This window comes from Ceratotherium simum, chromosome 11 (assembly GCF_057802395.1).
Source record: "Ceratotherium simum simum isolate JZ-2026a chromosome 11, ASM5780239v1, whole genome shotgun sequence".
NCBI lineage: Eukaryota > Metazoa > Chordata > Mammalia > Perissodactyla > Rhinocerotidae > Ceratotherium > Ceratotherium simum.
Window position 1 is genome coordinate 28,890,696 of NC_141910.1, and position 19,925 is coordinate 28,910,620.

Consider the following 19,925-nt stretch of genomic DNA (forward strand, 5'->3'; position numbering starts at 1 on the left):
ATTTAAACTGAGAGATATGTTCAAACTTTGATCATTGTTATATTTTCTAAGGGTGTGATGAGAGTGCTACAGGTTTTTAAAATAACATGAAATAAATGCAGTGCTATATTAACCTCTGAGTGGTAAAATTATAGGTTTGATTTTTTTGGTTTCTTCTTTATGTGTTGTTGATTTTTCCAAATAGGACAATGAAACATATATTACTTTTATAATGAGAAAATAAAATAATTTTTAAAATATGAATCATGTTTTGCTCCATGTAACTGAATATTTTGTATTGCTATTTTAGTTTAAGAAACCCAAGACAGACCTTTGGATTGCAAAATTCATGGAATAAAATTGAGTCTGAGAACTCATCTCGAGCTAATATTTTAAGAAAATATTCAACTGGCACATGTTGCTTGAAAATTAGGAAATAAAAACATTTACATTTAAAATTTTTTGTTTCATGTGAATTTTAACTTTCAACAGCAGAACATCAAATATATAGTCTCATATCAGTATATGCATTTTTATATATCTTCTGACTACTGTTTAACAGAAGGAAATAAAATGTCTTCATATTTCCTCATTTATAATGTTTATTATCAATTGTAATTTGTACTTTTTGATATGGAAGCAAATCTACATTTTTTTCTATGATTGGAAGCATTTAATAGTTTTAGCCCGCATTTATTTTCAGTAGCCTAAAAGCACCAGTGGTGCTTTATGTGGAAAACTACTTGCTGATTACCTTGAAGGGAATGCTGTGTGGCAAATTCAAAGGATGCCCTAAAAATGGTATTATTATACCCAATTACAGCCAGTTTGTGTTTAAGTTATTAAAGATCTTAAGCTTTTGTGTCATGGTATATAATTTATCAATCATATTTCTGTGATCTTCACTGTGATGGTATTGCCTGCCACGTGGAATTTTTGTCCATTTTATTAAAGATCCAGCAACCGTACTGACATAGGCTAGGTTCTGTTTTAACTAAGTATTGCTAATGTCTGTCTTTAGGATATAAATGGGTAGATAGTAGAGGTTGGGAATAGGCATACAGTCAGAATAGGAAAGTGATTTTTTCACCTTTTAAAAGTCCATTTTACAATATTTGTCCTTTTGTATACATGTTTTTATTTTCTCCTCTATCAGGTTTCCATTTGCTTAGTGTCTTTCTATCAGCAGCATTGTAAGTATGAATGAGTCACCACCTATTGCATAGATACAAGGAATTAAAGGAGGAACTATCTAAACCCAAAGGACTGATCACATGATAGGATAGTCATACCCTGGAAATACCACTAATTTACAAGATTATTTCGTGTCTTACCACGGTAAACTAGTTAAAGAAATAGAGTAGCACCACCTTACCTAAGTAAAGACCAGGAAACTGAAAGTAAGCAAAAACATCACACCAAGAGACACTTTAGGCATGTCACAAATTCATAGGAGAGCCCATCAGGTCCTCACTCAAAAATTATTAATTCTTTCAGACTGTTTTAACAATCTGTGTATTCCCAGCACACAGAAAATTAGAAGCAGCAAACTAGAATAAGGATGATAAATAGAGATATTGTCAGCAACAAAAACTGAGAGCCAAGAGAGAAGATAGAAAAACTCTTCAAAGTAAAATAAAAACTCAAACATAGTTGTCTGGGGCCTGTGAGTGGAGGTCAAACACCCTTGAACTTTTTAAGAGCTTCTGAACACATCATCATATTAAAAGCACAACGCAACCATTTAGGTCAATTGTGATGATGTATTTCTTTAAGAAAAAGTTAATTTATGTTCAGAATAAGCTGTTGAACAAAACTTAGACAATTATAACACCTTTTAGAGGCTTTCCATCAAAATGATAACAAATGAAAAATAATTTGGGCATTGAAAAGGATAAATATCATTGTACCCTGTGTGAGAAATAGAAGATTACATTGATGTTTATATATTCCTCTAAGCTTTTCTCTGAAAAAAAAGTTACATAGACTTTGGAAAAATCTGTTTTGAAAGCCATTTATTTTATGATCTCAATGTGTTTTTAGTTTTTCAAATTCACTGGCAAGCAGTAATCGCCAGCTAATGCCTCTTCTATGTCATCCGGTCATTTGAAAATGACTAAGTGATTTTGACTTGTTTAGTAAAAGCAATATGGATAAGAAATCAGAGTTACGCCCTTTACTTAGATTTAACAAAGTTCAATTAGCCTCTTCTTGGAAATTGCTCTGCTGTGAACTCTTGCGGATTGTTAGGAATTTAAACTGGTCACTGTGGTTGAAGGAAAACTCTGATCTGCTCTTTTATGGGCACTTTGACTGAGAGTGCCCATAATAGCTAGGTGCTGTCCTAAATGCCAGGGATACAAAGATGAATAAAACAAGGTCACTTTCCAGGAGTTCCCCATCTACTCAGGAGAAGAGGCTGTCAGCAAATACATGCCATTCAGAGCAAGTTACAGAAATAAAATGAGATTATATAGTAGGCAGGCACAGAAGAGGGAGTGTTCAACTCAACCTGAGGAAGAGGAATGCCACACAGAGAGGTGTCTCTTGAATCCCGAAGGATGAATAGAGTTGACCTGGTTAGAAAGCAGGAAAGGGCATTTCAGACAAGGATGGTAGCATGGAATACAGCGGAGAATTTGAGATGGTTCACTTTGGAACACAGTATTAGAGCATTTGAGAGGAGCAACTGAAGATCAGGCTGAGAGAAGGACCCCTCTCTCTGCCCTATCATCTCTTTCCAACATTCCTTTCCTCTGCCCAGTTGAGAGACAGGACAGAGAAAGTCCAGTCTAAGCAGATGTCCAGTAGGGAATGGAAGCAATAAGCCCATTATACAGCTGAGGAAATTGATGCTCAAAGAAGTTAAGCAACCTGCCTAATTTCTATCTCTCTCTTATTCTCTCTCTCTCTCATTCTATTATATTTTTCTTAAAACTATGTTGGATAACTAAAACTTATGCCTTCTATGTTCTTAGGTGAGTTTAAAATCTTATTCATTAGATCAAGAGGACTAGAGATCCTTTTGAAAAGTCTATGTGAGATTGGATTTCTCGAAGGCATTTCTTTTTAAATATTCATGAGGCAATGGTGCTGTTCTTTTTTTTAAATAGCTTTTAAAAGAAATAATTAACATATCATACAATTCAGCCATTTAAGGTGTACAATTCAATGGTTTTTAGTTTCTTCACAGAGTTGCGCATCTATCACAACTAATTTTAAAATATTTTGATTTTCCCAAAAAGAAACCCTGTACCCCTAAGCCATCAACTCCATTTCCTCCCAAACTCCCCAGCTAGGCAACCACTAATCTACTTGCTCTTTCTATAGATTTGTCTCTTCTGGACATTTCATATAAACGGAATCATAATATATGTGATCCTTTGTGATTGGCTTCTTTTACTTAGCATAATGTTTGCAAGGTTCATATATGTTATAGCATGTATCAGTACTTCATTTTTTAATTGCCAAATAATATTCCATTGTATGGATATATCACATTTTATTTATTCATTTATTAGTCAATGGACATTTGGGTTGTTTCCACTTTTGGGCTATTATAAACAATTGTGCCATTCTGCTTCTGTATTTATGTTATTTTTATTATGCTAGCTTATGGATGTGATTAGCCTTGCAAATATTTGTCACCAAGGAGCTTGGTTCAGGTGAGTCTATCACTTCCTATAGTGTAGATCAAGACAGAGGTAGACATGGGTGCTTTTGGTATAAGGGTAGTGTTATTTAGGGGGTAGTGTTATGTATGTGTAACCTGCAGATAGAGTCTCAATTATAACAGCACATGGCAGAGACTCTTTCTCTAGTGATTCCTAAACAGGATCATGGTCCATTCCAACCATTTAACTTCTGATTAGAAGAGAGCAGAGCAGATAACTTAGACTCTAACCAGATGGGTATGATTTTCCCAAAGTCCTTTCCTGCTGGATTTAACTTTCTAAGAAAGCATGAATTCAGGACAAATAAATGACTACAAAGTACAAAACTAAAGTACCCTGAAGAAATCTCTTCCTAAGTGAAAGGATGATAGGAGGAAACTTTTGGATTTAATCCTACAGGAAGTTGCAATTCAAAGACCATTAAATTGTGTATAATGTACAATCCCCTTTTGCCAGACAGAGAAGTTTCCTGATTGTTCTCTTGAGATATTATAAAGCATTTCTAAGGCTGCTGTTAAAGTAGAGAATTGTGAATTGGTAGGTTTTCAAATAAGTTACTCCAGACCTCAGTCTGGTCTAAAGCTTCCTGTTTTTACAATTAACTCCTCATGTTTCTTTGTTGAGTGTGTGTGTGTGTGTGTGTGTGTGTGTGTGTGTGTGAAACCTAAAGATAGACCAGGAAGCATCTCGGGCCATCTGGCTCTAGAGGGGAATCCACATTTCTGTGAGGGCTAGCTGTTAAATGTAAACTGGATAAACAATGCTATCTTAACGTACAACTCCTATGCTAAGCCTTCAGCCATCACTGTCCAAAATGCCCTTAACTTGTTGTACTTGGTGTTAATATTTTATGAGTTTTTCATCTATGAATGAAGCAGGTTGGTCTGTCTTAAGATAAACCCCAGTATAGGCATGAACAATTGCATGTTGTTTAGTCAAGCTTCTGAGGGATTACAAAGAAAAGTGGTCATGTCAGGCATTGGGCTGCTCCTGAAAGCAATGCTTCCTTCTTGGTGCCTGCTCTCTCGTGGTCTGCATTTCCAAATAAAGGATTGTGATTAAGAAAGAGTCATCAAGAGCAGAAGGAAAAGATTGCTAGCTTGTATACTGGCCACAGCAATGCAAGGTTCTATTCTGTACACCACCTAGCAAAGCACCACATGAATGCATTCTGATTTTAATTAAGATGATTTTGGAAGGGCATTTCTCTGCTCTCCAAAGCAAGATCCTTTCTCCTGTAACTGTAATAAAGCAGGAGAGGTTACATTTCAAGTTTTCTCCTAAAGATTCTTCGTTTGGGGGGAATGATGATGAAAACATCAATAACATTTATAGAGCATTTACTATAGGTTGCCATTTAATTTAACCCTATTATTATCCCTGCTTTACACATGAAGAAAGTGAAGCACAGAGAGGTTCAGTAACTTGCCTAGGCTCACACAGCTGGTAAGTATCAGAGCCTGGATTTGAACCAGGCAGGAAGACTCTAGATCCCAGGCTCTCAACTACCTAATTAAGAAACTTCTTAATTTAGTGTTAAGACGAAAACATTTTTACTGCTAATTTAAAATATCATATAAGTACTCAAAGTAGATATTACGTAAATGTAAACAGCACACACTGCAAAACTATAATACTATATTTATTTTCTCAAAAAAATGGTTTTACATGCCCATTTTGTCCCAGGGAAAAGGTCTTTATTTTCTTTCGAAATGAAGAGGAGTAACATTTGATTTTGCTGGGGAACTGTTAAAATTACTTGGATGGTTCCAGTCGTGCATAGCATAGAGATTTATGACAGATATGTAATCTGTTTGTCACCCAACTTGGATGACTTCCAAATGTTTCCTCTTAGCAGCTCTTGATTTTGTTTGGATTTTTTTCATTGCCAAATAATCCAACACAATGTCTGAATCACGTTTGCTCCAGTCAAGGAATACCAACGTGTTGAAAGACAGCTTTGGTTATTTAAAATCCTACCACATTCACTTGCAACTTGAAGAGCATTCATGCTTTAGTGGACTGGATTTCAAAAGAAGAAAAAAAAAGGAAATAAAAACAAACACAAACCAAGTTTGCGGCTCAAGCCCTTCCTTTGCTATTTGCTGCAGTGAGTTTTTCTATTCCGTTTTGCTGGCGAAAGCACGCTTAACAGATCAAATCAAACTGTCCGAAAAAGACTGTCTGCATCCCTCATGTTTAAAAGAGAAGGATTTTGTTCCCTTTGCTTCACACATCAAAGAAAGCACTCGGGGAGGAAATAAACCATAATTAGGCATGAGCGAGCGAGCAGACAGACCCCTTCCTCTGCCTTCCCCATCCCCGCCCCCAGGTCCCGGCAAACGTTCTGGACGCGAGTGAGGCGCCGGCCACCGCAGCAGCTGCAGCGAGCGCGCGTCCGCGCCCGCGCCCGCCGCCAGGATCTGGGCGGCGGCGGGGTCGGCCCGGGGGCGCGCTCGCTCGGGAGCGCGCTCATGCAGCGGTTTTCTTCTCCCACAATCCAGAGGCTGCGGCGCGGGAGGGGCGGGGAGTCGGCGGAAGGATATGGGCGCGGAGGGAGCAGCGCTCCCTTTGACGGCGGGCTCGCAGCGCTGGTTGGGCGGCGAGGAGCGGGGTGTGATGCGGCACTGCGGTTCTGAGGCCGTTACTCTGGCTCCTCCACAGAGGGCGGAGGAGGAGGCTGGAGCGCGGCGGTGATTTTGTGCCAGGGCTTCCCAGAGGCGCACTGAAAAGGCTGGCGGGGCTCAGGAAACTGGGGGGTTAGGGACACACATTCAAGCCCCCAGCCCCCGGGAGGGGAAGGGGGCTGGAGGCGAGGCTTGAGGGCGGCGGAGGGATGATGTCTGCTCGGCGGGAAGGGGCGAGCCCTGCCTGTCGGTGGTGAGGGGCTGCGGGCAGGGGAGACTCTGCGGGTCGAAGCGGCAGTGGAACGTGTTGAGCAGAACGCGGGGGTCGAGCCTGGCGGCCGCTCGGAACCCTTAACGTGATATCTTACGTGGTGTTTCATTTAGCCCACGTTGAGATTAATTCATTGGGGGCAGCTTCGCTGGTCTGCCTCCTCCGGGAGCTGGGCAACCTTGACGGGCTTTTTGTCTGCTGCTCCAGCCCCTTTTCCCTTCCTCCTCCTCCAGATGCCTTTTCTCTGCCCCTCCTCGCCCGGTACAGACATTTCCAGCGCAGACTGCCGCTCGTGGCTGCTGTCGAAGCCACTTCTCGGGATTTCGGCTCGTTTCCCTCTGGGGTGTTTTTTGGGGAGGCAGAGTTTTCCCCCCCTTCACGATGGGATTTTCTTCCCGTGCCAAAATGGACTTGCATTGATTTCTACTTACTTTTTCAACGTTTAGTGACCAATTCCCTAGGCGTATTTTTGTGGTAGTTCCTTTTTTCAAATACATTATCTGTAAAATGGAGAACGAGATTTTTACTCCCCTTCTGGAGCAGTTCATGACCAGCCCCTTGGTCACTTGGGTAAGTGGGGTGTCTTTATTGTATATTTTGCTGCATTATTTGCGGCTGCAGAGATGGAGGTGGGCGTTCGTGTCGTGATGATCGTTCTCTTCTAGGTTAAAACGTTTGGATCCTTGGCTGCAGGAAATGGGACCAACCTGGATGAATATGTGGCTTTGGTGGATGGGGTATTCTTGAACCAGGTCATGCTCCAAATGTAAGTGTTCTTCTCTTCTTTTCTACGTAACTTGTCTTTGAAAAATTGGATACTGTGAATTTAGAGACTATGTTTTAAGCTCCTAATTTGGTTCTTTGGCCAGAAAAATTCAAGTGGTTTAAGAATTGGACCTTGAAAGAAGTAATAATCTTACATGCCCGGCCCATTTATCACAACCCAGTAATTATACCTGTTAAAATTGTGAAACTTTAATTTTTTATTCTGCCAGCCATATATCGTCGCTTATTGTCTTCAGTGCTGAAATCCAAACCATATTGTGCCCTCTTTGATAATTTGGTAAGATGAGAGAGAGAATGAGAATAGTTTCCTAAGAGAGGAAGAGCCTTTACTGTGAAGTTATGTTCATTTGATGCAGAAATGTTTCTTATTAACCTTTGCGTCTAAAAATAAATGGTTCCGATTTTGAAACTGGAGAAGTAATAACAGATTTCAGAAGAGAAAATTTCAAACAACAGTTCTGATTGGTGAGGACTGTTACTGTAACAAGTAATTTAAATGCGTACAATAACTAAAGTCTGATTAGATGATTTATTGTGTGAATTATTAGAATAATATTTGGGGGATCATTTTAAGGTATTCTTAGAGCTAGTTTTGAAATGCAGGTAACTGAAATCTTGATAACAACTAAATAACGATTTAGTAGGCAAATCTTTGTTTTTTATATTTATGATATTGGATTTGTATTAAGTAGGACATTGTTTTTGAGATGAGAATTGAGTATTTAAATCGTATTGGTAGCTGAATCAGTGAAATAAAAACTTCTTAATTTTTATCATTATAGGTATTGTAGCATACATGCATTCTAAGTACATCAGTGTAGGTTATCAAACTGAATGTTACAGTTGTGCTCAAAATAATGTGTATTTAGCTTTATTTCTCTTGAATAGAATCTGATTACAAGAGTAGTTTGGAACTTTCAATTTCAAGACACTTATCTTTTATGTATGTGGGAATTAGTACATTATTAATAAATAATTGTTACTAAAGAATGTCTATTAATAGATTAATAACCTAGCATATAAAGTATCAATTCTGTATTTTATTGGAAGTTATTTTTATGTTTAGATTTTTTTTTAATTTAAAAGAGGCTAGAAGTCAAATCCATAAATAATTGTTCCAGTGGTAACTTCTTAGTCTGTGTGCTTGAAGAGATTTATAGTCTCTCTGCTCAAAGAGGTTTGTGTGCTGTTTTTCAGGTATTTGTTGATCCTACAGGGAAGTATTATACTACTATATGTTTTACAAAAGTGTTTTATTTGTAGAGGCACTCAGAGAAATATATATGTTATCTAAGTGTGTGTGTATATCTTTTTCCTTAAGAAAGGAAAAAAGGAGATAGACGTTAATTATTTCCAGGGATAGTAAATGTATTTTTGGCAGCTCTCCCATGGAACTACTTTTTGTCTTTGAAATATTCCACTATATCCTAAGCAAAAGGGTAGAATAATTAAATTGACTTCTGTTTTAGGGAACACACATGACAGGAAGGGTAGCCATTACAGCAGATACTCAGAACTTACTCGCCTATCCCTCTTTTCTTGCTTGTTTTTAGACAGAAAAATTTGAACTTGTATGCTAAACCCTAAAAAAAGGTGTGTTCACAAAAACAGGAAAATACATTACTTTAGTTTTCCACTTTAATGGTTTTTATTTGAATAATTCTAATTTCAAAAAATATTTAGATCTTTTTGACTTCTGAATAGTTAGCCAAGGTGCTAAAAACAGACACTTCAGCTTGTTTTCACTTTGAGTACAGTTTTATACTTAAAAATATATATATGTATATTTTGAAAGTAACGATGTTCCAGAATAGTGGTTGCCAGGTTGTTTTTTTGGGAGGACTAGCTCCATTCCAAACCTCAAATGTGCTTCTGTTTTCAGTTCCACCTCTCAGTTTCTTTAAAAGTTTTTTCAGTGTCCTAATTCTGTTCTGAATGACCTATATAAATTAAAGGAAAAGAAAAATGAATAAAAAAAGGAAGAAGTATGCTTTAGCTTTTCAAAAAATAATTTGCTAAAATAAGATCAACACAAATTTATTTTAATAAATTATTTACCTAATAGGGCAACAAAATCTACATTGTTTTGAAAGCTATGTTTTGCTAATTTTGAAATCATTAAGATTTCTGTTAAGCACTTTATTCAAATTAATGTTTGATTTAATGAACTCTATTAAATTGAGTTGAAACTGTACTCAGTTGAAACTGTACCCAGCGAGTTAACCTAAAAGTTAGCCTTAGTCTAAGTAATTTCTGTATCACATTTGGTTATAGAATTTGTGAGTGAGAACCCTTTGCAAATGAAACTTTATATATGTTTCTTCATGTTTCTTTTGCTTGGAGTTTGTTGAGCTTTTTTGATCTATTGGTTTGGTTTGTGGTTCTATCACATTTGGAAAATTTTTGACCATTATTTCTTCAAATATGTGTATATTTTGCCCTCTCGCCCCCTTTTGGAAATCTGATTACATGTATATCAAGCTGCTTGATGTTCACTGATGTTCGGTTCAATTTTTTTTCAGTCTTTCTCTGTTTCATTTTGGGTAATCTTGCCATGTCTCCAAGTTCATTAATCTTTTCTTCTGTAATATTTAATCTACTGTTAATCCCATCCAGCGTATTTTTCATTTTAGGCATTATATAGTCGTGCACCGCATATCAACATTTCGGTCAACAATGGATGCCATATATGACAGTGGTCCCCTAAGATTAGTACCATATAGCCTAGGTGTGTAGTAGGGTATACCTTCTAGGTTTGTGTAAGTATACTTTGTGCTGTTCGCACGACAATGATTGCCTAACAATGAATGCATTTCTCAGAATGTGTCCCCGTCGTTAAGCAACACATGATTGCAGTTTCATCTCGAGAAATTCAGTCTTTTTTAATATCTTCCATGTCTATAGCTTTCATACTTTGTCTTTTCTCTAGCTTCTTGAACATAGAGAATACAGTTATAACTGGCTTACTGTCCATGTCCACTAATTCTGTGTCATTTCTGGGTTGGTTTTGATTGATTGATTTTTCTCCTCATTATGGATTGTGGTTTCTTGCTTTTGCATGCCTGGTAATTTTTGATTAGATGCCAGACATTTGGAATTTTACCTTGTTGCTGGGTGCTGGATGTTTTTTATTTCATTAAATATTCTTGGGCTGCGTTCTGGGATGCAGTTAAATTACTTGGAAACAGTTTGATCTTTTCAGGTCTTGCTTTTAAGTTGTTTTACGCAGTACCACTTTGTTGCACTATTGAGTCAAAACCCTTCTGAGTACTCTGGCTGGTGGGAACAGAAACTATTCCTGGACCTGTGTAAGTTCTGGGTGATGTTTTCTCTAATCCTTTTTGATGGTTCTTTCACTTCTTTGGGTAGTTTCCTCACATGTATATACTGATAAGTACTCAGCTGAAGAGTTGTGGGATATCCTCTGCAAATCTCTGGATCTTTCTGTGCAGCTCTTTCCTCTAGGTACTTTGTCTTGTATATGGCAGTCACCTTGCTGTCTCCAGACTAAGTTGCATCTTGTCAACTCAGGGAGACTGCTGTGCTCTCCCTGGGTTCTCCATCCCTGTTCTGTGGCCTAGAAACTCTTTCAAGGCAGTAAGCTGGGGCAGTTGTAGGACTCATCTGTGTGTTTCCCATCTATCACAGGTCTACTGTCCCTTGTTGCCTGATGTCCATTGTCTTGAAAAACACTTCATGTATTTTGTCTTTTTTTTCTTTCCACTTTCAGGCAGGAGGGTAAATTTGGTTCCTGTTATTCTATCTTGGGCAGAAGTGGAAATCTGTTCGTATAATTACATTTTTGCCTTGCCAGTCTTGTATTCTTGCTTTCAGATGTGACATAGAATTTTTTTATAGGAGTCTCATGGTAGAATTTTCTTTTTCATCTAAAGTGTTTATTAAGAGTAAGAATATTGATTAATTTAGTGACTCCAGATTTACCAATTTGGATCTGGAATCTGAAAGTAAAGAGTTGACTTCTTCATGCCAGTTTACCAACTCTGCCTTACAGTTTCAGAGTCTGTTCACTGACTCGGGATTCACTGTATTCAGCGATGAATCCTGGATTTCATTGAGTAGCTCCTTGAATCAAAGAATATGTGTAAGAGGGCCGGCCCCGTGGCTTAGCGGTTAAGCGTGCGTGCTCCGCTGCTGGCAGCCTGGGTTCGGATCCCGGGCGCGCACCTACGCACCGCTTCTCCGGCCATGCTGGGGCCGCGTCCCACATGCAGCAACTAGAAGGATGTGCAGCTATGACATACAACTATCTACTGGGGCTTTGGGGGGAAAATAAATAAATAAATAAATAATCTTTAAAAAAAAAAAAAGAATATGTGTAAGAGCTTGTGACCTGCCATCAGTCTTCTTTAACTAATGGGAAGGCTTTAACTAATGGGAAGGGGAAGCTATTTAGAGATCTGGAATGATGAGCCAGCTCTTCTGCATGCTGCAGGGCATTTTCCTACTTCAACTGAATGAAATCTTTTTTCCTCAGTGCTAGCTGTCAGACACAGGGCTTGGTGACAGTGAAGTAGAAATAATCATTGTCCTGTTTGAGATATCATGCAGTTCTGTAACCAATTACAAATATTACTTGCTGTGAATTTTCAAGGAATTTGTGATATTGTAGTTAATTTTGTAATTCTAAACTTTAAAAAGTATGCTATTCATATTACCTAAGTAGTTGAAAATATGGATATGTTAGAGTTGTAAGTACTGAGAAAATTGTTAATAGTATCAAAACAATATTTGGAATTACTCTCTGTGATTCAGCCCCATTGGATAGCTATACAGATCTATAATTGAAATACTTGATAATTGTGATATATTTGTTATGGCTTTTCTTCTTTTAGAATCTTGAGTTTGAAAGGACTTTAGAAGTCATCTACTATGAAAATCATTTTTAATTGACCCCCTGACACATGGTTATCCAACTTCTGCTTAGGTATTTCCTGAGAGGTGGCTTCATAAAGTGTACCTAAAGAAGCTGCCTATCTAATAGAGGAAGTGGACTAAGAAATGTTCCTTAGTTCTATCAATGCTTAGGATTCAAAAGGAGATCGTGCTAGCTTTATGACTATAGTAACCCTAAAATGACTTATAATATATATAAGTTGTCTTACCAGGTGTGGCATTGACTGAATTTTGGTATGGTCACTCTCAGGTTTTCTCATTGGGCCTCACGGGTTTTGTTTAGTTTTGTTTTTCTTTGTTGCTTCTTTAAAAACACACTCACGATGTAGTCAGAGTTGCTATCTTATTAGGAAGTTTTGTGATTTACCTCCCAAATATTTCTCAGATATGTCACTGACTCTTGGATTAATGTAGTAGCTCCTGACTGGTTTTCTTACCTTTGGGCTTGCCTCCTTCAAGTTGTCTTCTCATCTGTGATCATATGAAACTTTCTAAAACACAGGTTTTTACTTGTCACTCCTATCTTTAAAATGGTTCAGTAGCGCTCGTCTGCCTTGAGAGTAAACACATTACTTAAGCATCCAGACTCCTTTGAGATCTGTCTGCTGCCTGCGTCTGTAGTTTCATCTTTGCATAGTACCACTGCTCAATGCATAGCCTAAAATCGAGCAAACTTGTAGTTCCCAAAGATAAGCTGTGTTCTTATATGTCTCTGTGCCTTTCTACACACTCTTCCCTTCCCCAGAACACTCTTCCAGCTCCTCACTATTACTTTCTTTAGCTGACTTCTACTTACTGTCACTGCTTCTCTGCCTTTCCCTGCCTCATCCTTGGCTTCCCTCCCTCCTCCTTGTGCTTCTATATGACCCGTGTATCCTTTGGCGATAGCATTTATCCCATTGTATTGCACTTCTTGGTGTGCTTGACTCTACTGACTAAGCTGTGAATTTCTTGAAGCCAGGGACTGTATCTTTCATCTCTCCATTCCTGGCATAGTGCTTGACGTATAGTGGGTTCTTGATACACTTGTGTTGTATGACTGAATAATAGAGAGGCTATGTGGTAAAGTGGAATGAACTTAGGATTTGAGTCAGACTTGGGTTCAGTTCTCACCGTGCTAATTATTAGCGTATGACCTTAAACAATTTAACAATTTGCTTAACATCTCCAGATCTCAGTTCCTACATCTATAAGATGGGAGATAATATTTCCTTCCTGGAGTAGACATAATCTCTACTAAGGCAAGGATAATATCTATTTTCTGTTTTGTTGACCACTGTATCCCCAGTGCTGGTTGCTGTCATTATTATTGTCCTCTGCTATACCATACGTACCTGTTTATGTTTCCTCAAATAAGTCATGATTATTCATGGCTTAGTTTTGTATGATCTCTCTTTGTGTCACCTATATAGCTGTATGATCTTTAGCAAGTTACTTCTCAATTTCCTCGTTTATAAACAGGATAAAAAGAGAATCACAGGGTTATTATGAGACTCATAGGATAATTTATGCACAATACTTCGCATATAGCAAGTGTTCAACAAATGTTAGCTGTTGATGTCTTTACTGTTTTATTTCTATTATTATGATAATCATTTTCCGCTAGACTGGCCTTCCCCACTTTTTTTGCCTAGCAAATTCATACTCATCCCTTAACACCCTATGAAGTCCCTTAGCAGAGTTCATTGCTCTCTCCCCTATGATCCTTTATCTACCTTTACCAAATTGTTAAAGTGATATGACTAGATAATTAGCATTTAGAGGCTAGAGATTTTGTGTTACATATCACCAGGGCCTGCATAGATTTGGTATGTTGTAAGTTTTCAGTAAATGTCGAAGGAATGAAGACCTTTTATAAATTTATTAATTTTCAAAAATTTGAGTATACTCTCTAGTTTTAGTATAGTATAATTTAGTTTGCTTTACTTTTTTAGCTTATTTTTCTCCTTTTGTTCTCTCTCTGTCCCCTTATTGTTTTAATTACCTTTATTGGATATTTTCCCTACCTGTGTTATGTTTTGCTTGAGGTGAGGTGGTAAAAACAAGTCATGGGCAGGCCCGGTGGCATAGCAAAGTTTGTGCGCTCCGCTTCGGTGGCTTGGGGTTTGCAGGTTCGGACCGACGCACTGCTTGTCAAGCCGTGCTGTAGCAGCGTCCCATATAAAGTAGAGGAAGATGGTCACGGATGTTAGTCCAGGGTCGATCTTCCTCAGCAGAAAGAGGAGGATTGGCAACAGATGTTAGCTCAGGGCTAATCTTCCTCACACACACACACACAAAAAAGTGAACCACAGTATAATCTTACTTAACTTGAATGTTCAGGGAAAATGGAGTGTTGAGTTTTCTCGTAATTGAAGGTTAACTTAGTTTTTTCTAAATCTTTTGTTGAAAATCTTTGCAAATGACTTAAACTACATTTCCACCTTTGTAAATAGAATATACATGTGATGATTCAGAATCTTGTAGTATCTCATTTTATTGTTTTAAAGTTAAGTATTTGTGTTAAGTATTCAACTGAATAGATGAATCTATAGTAAATGGTGAATGATCCCCAAGTGTGTTTTGAAAACAAATCTCTGGTTATTAGCTTGGTTTTTTTCTTTCTGTCTTTAATTTGTGTGAATTTTATATGTTTCTTTTGAGTGTGTGTATGTGTGGTAGTGGGGGTAGATTAGGTGACCCTACTGTTTAGAAGTTAGTCAGAAGTTAGGTTTGGCCTCTAGAGTTATGGATAGTCAGGGAAGCATAAATAGGGAGCAAGTTAGATTTGATTTAAATCTTGAAGAATGTTTGAACTTGGGTAGCCATAAATGAGAAGAGAAGGGTATTTTAAGCTATGGAAGCAGCTTGAGGAAAAAGCATATTCTATTTATGATTTGGGAGATGGTGGGGGGACTAGCGATAGTAAAGGAATGAAATTGGGGAATAGTAGAATATAAAGTTGCATAGGCAGAGTAGACCAGATTATGGGAAACTGGAAAGTTAAGTAGTATAATTTAGACTGCAGATGGCAGGCATTGGAGAGCCATTTAAAATTCCTTATTAGGAGATTAAAAGTATTATTTTAGGAAAATCATTTTGGCATTAGTTTGAAGAATAGGTTGAGTATGGAATTCATTTGTTCATCCAATATTTATTGAGCATATACTATGTACACGATTGTTAAATACTGATAATACCCCAGTGAATCAATGAAACTTACATTGTATTAGTGCTTGGAACAAAGGAGGGGAACAGGCAGGGATAAGTAAGGAAGACAGGTGGATAGTGATGAATGTCATCTATGCTTATGGTGGTGAGGTCCTAAATCAAGGTGGACTGTATGATTGGAGAAGAAGGAGCAAATTCAAGAACTATTGGGGCTGGCCTGGTGGCCTGGTGCTCGCCGGTTCGGATCCTGGGCACGGACCTATGCGCCGCTCATCAAGCCATGCTGAGGCGGCATCCCACATAGAGCAACTAGAAGGATGTACAACTATGACATACAAGTATCTACTGGGGCTTTGGGGAGAAAAAAGGAAAAAAGGAGGAAGATTGGCAACAGATGTTAGCTCAGGGCCAATCTTCCTCAAAAAAAAGAAAAAAGAACTATTGCAGAAGAATTGATAGAATTCTAGATACAGTGTGTGAAAGGGAAGAATGAAAGATGATGCCACGATTAAAGCTGAGCAGATAGACTATACTTAAAATTATGTATTTATAGGAAAAATGGTGTGGAGTTTGGATACTTAATTTTGCATGAAAAAATAAGGACATTTAGTTTCTTTTTATTTTTCCTAACTTGCAACTAAAAGCATTTAAATGTATAATACAGTAATATGTTTGGACAATGGTGTCTAATTTCGTGTGAGAAACATTTCAATAGCTGTGTATTTGTGCTCTTGTTTAAATTCTCATTACTTTTAGATAGTGCATATTTCATTTTTGAATTTATTTAGTAAAATAGTTTTGAGGATGTGTTATTATTCCAGTTCTCTTTGGGCTATTGGAATGCTTTAAAGTCTACATTGTTAGGATATAACTTATCTAGGAGATTTAACAATTCCCTGAAAACTAAGTTGCATTTTAATTACTCAATTGTTAGTATTTAGCCGTTTTTGTGACATCTATTCTATTTATTGTAAGGATTCAAAGTTTTGTCTGTGCTAATAGAAAGAGCTCAAAGCAGTATTTCAGAGTTTGGGCAGTGCTGTCCTCAATAAATTTTTCTGTTTTCTGAGAATATTCATATAATTATTCTGTTTTACACATTATTCTGAAGACATAGCCTATTACTGGGTTATTTATTCGAAAAGAAAATCCTGGTGTTCTTTGCATAGTTCTCCAGAGGTTTTTTGTTGTTGTTGTTTTGTTTTTTTTAAATTCTACAATAGAGAAATTAAGTTCAGTGTTTATTGAGTATTACACCTGTTTCTTCTGAACATCCCATTATCCATTAGCTTTGCTGTACACAGCTCCTTTCAAAATATTCTAAAATCTTAGGTCATTTATTCCTCTGTCTTTTAAAAACTAGTGACTCATTTTATTAAATTGGAGGTCCCCAAAACTGTTTATTTCTCTTGGGCCATTTGTAGACCATGCTGCAAATTTCTTTACCTTGTCTATTAATAATTCCTTACTCCCCTGCTTGTATGCCTTTCCTCTGACTTGGTTTTCAGTTCATCACATCTTTTTCAATACTACCTTTGTTTGTATGTGTGGCTATTTTTTCACCTCTGTTGTAAAATAGCAAGTGCTTTTTTAGTAGGCGTCTATTATTTTGCCTTTAATTGGTGGGCTTATAATGAAGTTAGCTTGTGATCCTTTTGGAGCACGTTTATGGTATGCAGAAAAGGGCAAATTAAAACAATATTGTGGTAATCTTATTCTGCTCTTAATAGAATTCATATTCTTAGAGTTGTCTTGTATGGGGACTTTTTTTTAATATTAGAGAAACTGTCAGGATTTTCTAATTGAATTTTAAAACTTCTTACTTAAGGTAAGTTTCTTGACTATATATTTTAGTTCATTAGATAGAAGAGGTTATACTTTGGGAAATACTTTTTAAAGTTTTTCCTCATTTTGGAGGTTTTTATTGCTTCTCAAAAATGACAGTGAGGGGCCGGCCTAGTGGCATAGTGGTTAAGTTCGTGCGCTCCACTTCGGCGTCCCGCAGTTCATGGGTTCAGATCCTGGCTGTAGACCTACACACCACTCATCAAGCCATACTCTGGCAAGGTCCCACATACAAAATAGAGGAAGATTGGCACAGATGTTAGCTCAGGGACAATTTTCCTCACCAAAAAAAAAAAAAAAAAACAAGAAAGAAAAAATGACAGTGATACCTGTCACTGATAATTAATCAACTAGTGAACTATTTAAATTACCCTAGGAGGGTTTATGGACTTCAGGTTAAGGATCCTTACTGTATTGAATTGATAGTATGGGAATGAAAGCCATACTGCTTAAGTCTGCCACCAATCAAGGAAAATACCTAAGTACATGTCAGCTCAGTTTGAGATTTCTTGAGTCTCTAAGACTGACTGGATCTGGATCAAATACTGCCCTAGGATACTGATTAAAACAGATTAAAACAAACTTCTGTGACCCTATCTTAAGGTTTAAGGACAATGGATAAGGACCATTACAGATCAGTGATGCCCATTGGTGCTATAAACAATCTTCGTTTCAGTTACTGGCCATGTGGTTGACTTTGGTATAAATGAAGGTTGTATTACTTTATGAAGGCACTGATTAGCATAATATTAAGTGCTCAGGTGTCCATATAGAGAACAGGAATTGACTTGCCTAATACAGTGGTTTTCAAAGTGAGACCAGCAGACCCCTGGAGTCTGGTTGTGTGTCAGGTCAAAATTATTTTCCTAATAATATTAAGATGTCATTTGCCTTTTTGCCTGTGTTGCAAAAGCACTGGTGGTGCAAAAGCAAAGGTGGGTAAAACTGCTGACACCTTAGCATGAATCAAGGAGTGGTACCAAATTGTACTGGTAGTCATTGTAGTCTTCACACTATGTACTTGCAGTTGAAAAGAAGTCCAATTTCACTTAAAAATGTCCTTGATGAAGCAGGAAAAGTTATTTTATTGAGTCTTGACCCTTGAGTACGTGTCTTTTTAACGTTCTGTAGGACGAAATGGGAAGTATGCATAAAACATTTCTATTGTGTAATGAAGTATGATGATTATCTCAAGGAAAATAATCATGATTTTTTTGAGTTGCAAGCTGAACAAGTCTCTATTTTGTGGAACACTATTTTTACTTGAAAGAAAAACTGACAGACAAACTATAGTTATTGGGACTTGAGTATTGGGCAGACATTTTCTCAAAAGTGAATAAAGTGAGCCTGTCACTTCAAGGAAAACAACTGATAGTGTGTGTTGTCACTGATAAAATTTGAATTATAGAAAACTTGAGCTTGGGAGCTTCTCAGCATTTAAAGACATTTCTGATGAGATTGGAAATGATATTAATCAATGTGATTCTTTTGTATTGAATGATAAAATGTGCAACATTTGGAAAATCTGTATAACTCAGTGAACCAATGTTTTCAAAATGACCAATGCATGATAAGAAATCATACATATGTAAAGATCCATTCATATGCCAGATAGGCAAATGGATTTTAATGTGTAACAGAAGAAAGGTTCATTGAGGGGGCCGGCCTGGTGCCATAGTGGTTAAGTGCGCACGCTCCACTTCCGCAGCCCGAGGGTTCGCAGGTTTGGATCGCAAGTGCGCACCGACGCACCGCTTGTCAAGCCATGCTGTGGTCGCGTCCCATATAAAGTAGAGGAAGATGGGCACGAATGTTAGCCCAGGGCCAGTCTTCCTAGGCAAAAAGAGGAAGATTGGCATCAGATGTTAGCTCAGGGCTGATCTTCCTCACACACACAAAAAAAAGTTCATTGATAACGGTTTTAGATTCCATATTGCAACCAACCTTTAAGAAAGTACCACTTTACTGAATTTTGGTAGTATCAAAGAAGAATATCCATAAATATCTGAAAAGGCTAGGAAAATACTTTTCCTTTTTCTGATTGTATATTTGTGTGAGGTCAATTTTCTTCATATACTTCAAGCAAAATAATGTATCACAACACATTTAATGCAGAAGGAGATTTAAGAATCCAGATGTCTTCTATTAAGCCAGACATTAAAGAGACTTAGTAAGTTGTAAAAGGATGTCACTCTCCACTAAATTTTTTTCTATTTTTGGAAAAGATAGTTATTTATCATAAAAATGCTCTTTGTATTAACATACGAGTTTGTCATTTTTAGGTAGATTAATAAATTATTTTTTAATTCTTAATTTTAATTTCTAATATAGTAAATATAGGGAGATATAACTCACATAAACAAAAGCTCTTTGGAGTCCTCAATAGTTTTTAAGAGTGAAAAGGGGTTTTCTGACCAAAAAATTAGAAAACCACCAGCCTGATATTTGAAGAGCTCATGTTGGCTCATTCTGAGAAGGGTAGATCTTCAGTCATTTTATCCAATTCAGATAAAACCAAAGTTAAATGTACGTATAGTATCATCATGCTTTAAATCAGAGCATTAGTTCTATTTGTTAAATCAGTGAATATCATGCTGTACTGCTAGCTTTGTCTTGGGCTAACTAGACAATGTCATAGATATTCAATTTTTGAAGAGGTGACAGTGTCTTAAATTATGA

The 19,925-nt window shown here is 37.3% G+C and overlaps 1 protein-coding gene across 9 annotated transcripts in view; it reads left to right on the top strand.

Annotated features, from left to right (window-relative positions):
- The first annotated feature begins 6,307 nt into the window (after positions 1-6,307).
- CCDC88A (coiled-coil and HOOK domain protein 88A) overlaps positions 6,308-19,925 on the top strand; it is a 116,385-nt gene continuing 102,767 nt past the window's right edge. For 5 of the 9 annotated variants that reach the window (XM_087436745.1, XM_014791505.2, XM_087436747.1 and 2 more), the window contains exons 1-2: positions 6,308-7,121; positions 7,217-7,317. In XM_087436745.1, the coding sequence (XP_087292871.1) occupies positions 7,059-7,121; positions 7,217-7,317 (164 nt within the window). In that variant the 5' untranslated portion in view covers positions 6,308-7,058. The remainder of the gene's footprint in view (positions 7,122-7,216; positions 7,318-19,925) is intronic. The other 4 variants (XM_087436749.1, XM_014791510.2, XM_004435674.2 and 1 more) reach the window with 1 other exon arrangement.